Source organism: Branchiostoma floridae, chromosome 10 (genome assembly GCF_000003815.2).
Source record: "Branchiostoma floridae strain S238N-H82 chromosome 10, Bfl_VNyyK, whole genome shotgun sequence".
In the NCBI taxonomy this organism is placed as follows: Eukaryota; Metazoa; Chordata; class Leptocardii; order Amphioxiformes; family Branchiostomatidae; genus Branchiostoma; species Branchiostoma floridae.
In genome coordinates, this window is record NC_049988.1 from 18,336,821 (window position 1) to 18,338,377 (window position 1,557).

General features: G+C 38.5%; 1 protein-coding gene across 1 annotated transcript in view; it reads left to right on the forward strand.

Moving 5' to 3' along the window:
* Positions 1 to 1,024, forward strand: part of LOC118425031 (altered inheritance of mitochondria protein 21-like) — a 6,469-nt gene extending 5,445 nt beyond the window's left edge. The window contains exon 7 of the mRNA XM_035833846.1: positions 71 to 1,024. Within this exon, the coding sequence (XP_035689739.1) occupies positions 71 to 1,024 (954 nt within the window). The remainder of the gene's footprint in view (positions 1 to 70) is intronic.
* The last annotated feature ends 533 nt before the right edge of the window (positions 1,025 to 1,557 follow it).

A 1,557-nucleotide genomic window follows, 5' to 3' on the forward strand; every position in this document is an offset into this window, starting at 1 on the left:
TGGTACAGAGGATAGAATCAAGAACTCAGAGGTTCAGAGGACTGATAGTGTTACAAAAATCCTTTCTGAGTCTGGGAACAATGATGGGGAAGAGGAGAAGGATGCAGTAACTATGGATACTGCAGAGGGGGCCGATAAAACAGTAGCTGCAGAGCAGGAAACAAAAGAAGAAAAGAGCAATGATGAGAAAGAAAATCAGGCAGGTGGAACAGAAAACATGACAGAAGAAAAACTGGAAGAAGGAGGAGCTATAGACCAAAGGGAGTCAAATGACAAGGAAGACAAGAGTGCAGAAAACCCTGACTATGCCACAGAGGCACAAGAGGGAAAGGTAGATAGCAGTACTGAAGATTCTAGCATTGATGACAAGAAACGTACCTTAAAGGAAGAGGAGGAGTCTAAAGATGACCAGTCGGAAAAGAAACCAAAACAAAGAAGAAGCTTGAAGAAAAAAGCATCAAAGGAGTCAGTCACCAAAGAAGTTGAAGATTGTGATGTTGATGACAAGTTGTCAAAAGACAAAGAAGATTCCCAAGATGATGGGTCAGAAAAGAAATCAAAACACAAAAAAAGTTTGAAGAAGAAAGCATCAAAAGAATCAATCACCAAAGAAATCCTAAAAGAAAAAGACCAAGACAATGCATCGCAAAAGAAACCAAAACACAGAAGAAGTATGACCAAAGAAGCATCAAAGGAGTCAGTCACTGTAGAAGTCACAGACAGTTCAGAGCAACAAGATGCTGCAGATAAGAGTAAAAGCATTGAAGACTCCACAGATGGTCCAAGCCAAACAGAGCCCTCTAATGAAGAATCTAAAACAGACAATGTACAAAGTGGTAGCATGTCATCACTTGGGAAGTTGAGTAACTCATCTCTTAACGTCCCCAAACCTTCATCTGGAGAAGATGGGGAGAGGAGTTGTAGAAAAGATGATAAAGACGGCGACTCTTACAGCATCAGCTCAGCCACGTATCACATGGTGTATACGGAGAGTCCAAAGCAGGAAAAATTGCCAGAGTTCTGATCAGACAACTGATGGATGTTGAAAGGAAAATTATTTGTTTTCTGTACATTTCTCAAGGAGATACATGATTATGAAAGTATATGCATGTATATCTGAAAGATTGAGATACAGTTCAATCTTCCAGGCAAAAACCTCCAGTCAATAGCCACATAAAAACTGGATTTTTATTTTACCTGTCCTCAGTAACCATGACACAACTTTCCTTTGTCTTTTAAATGGTTGCTGGATTCAGGTTTGACTAGTGTTATTCTTATTTCATGATCTTAGATAATCAAACACTGGTCTGTGTTGCACAGTGGTGACAATGACAAGTGAAATACAATGTAGGCCTTTTTTTTGCTGTATCATGATCATACTGCTTTTAGTTGTGTTGAATGCTTTTATATATAACAAAGTTCATAGCAAAGCTTATAAAGATTGTAAAAATATTGGAGCTTACCTATTATTAATAGTGATGTTATTATGTAACATTGTAGGGCCAAGTCAACTGGTTACATACAACTTGGGCAATGAATGCCAGAGCTTGTCTATAT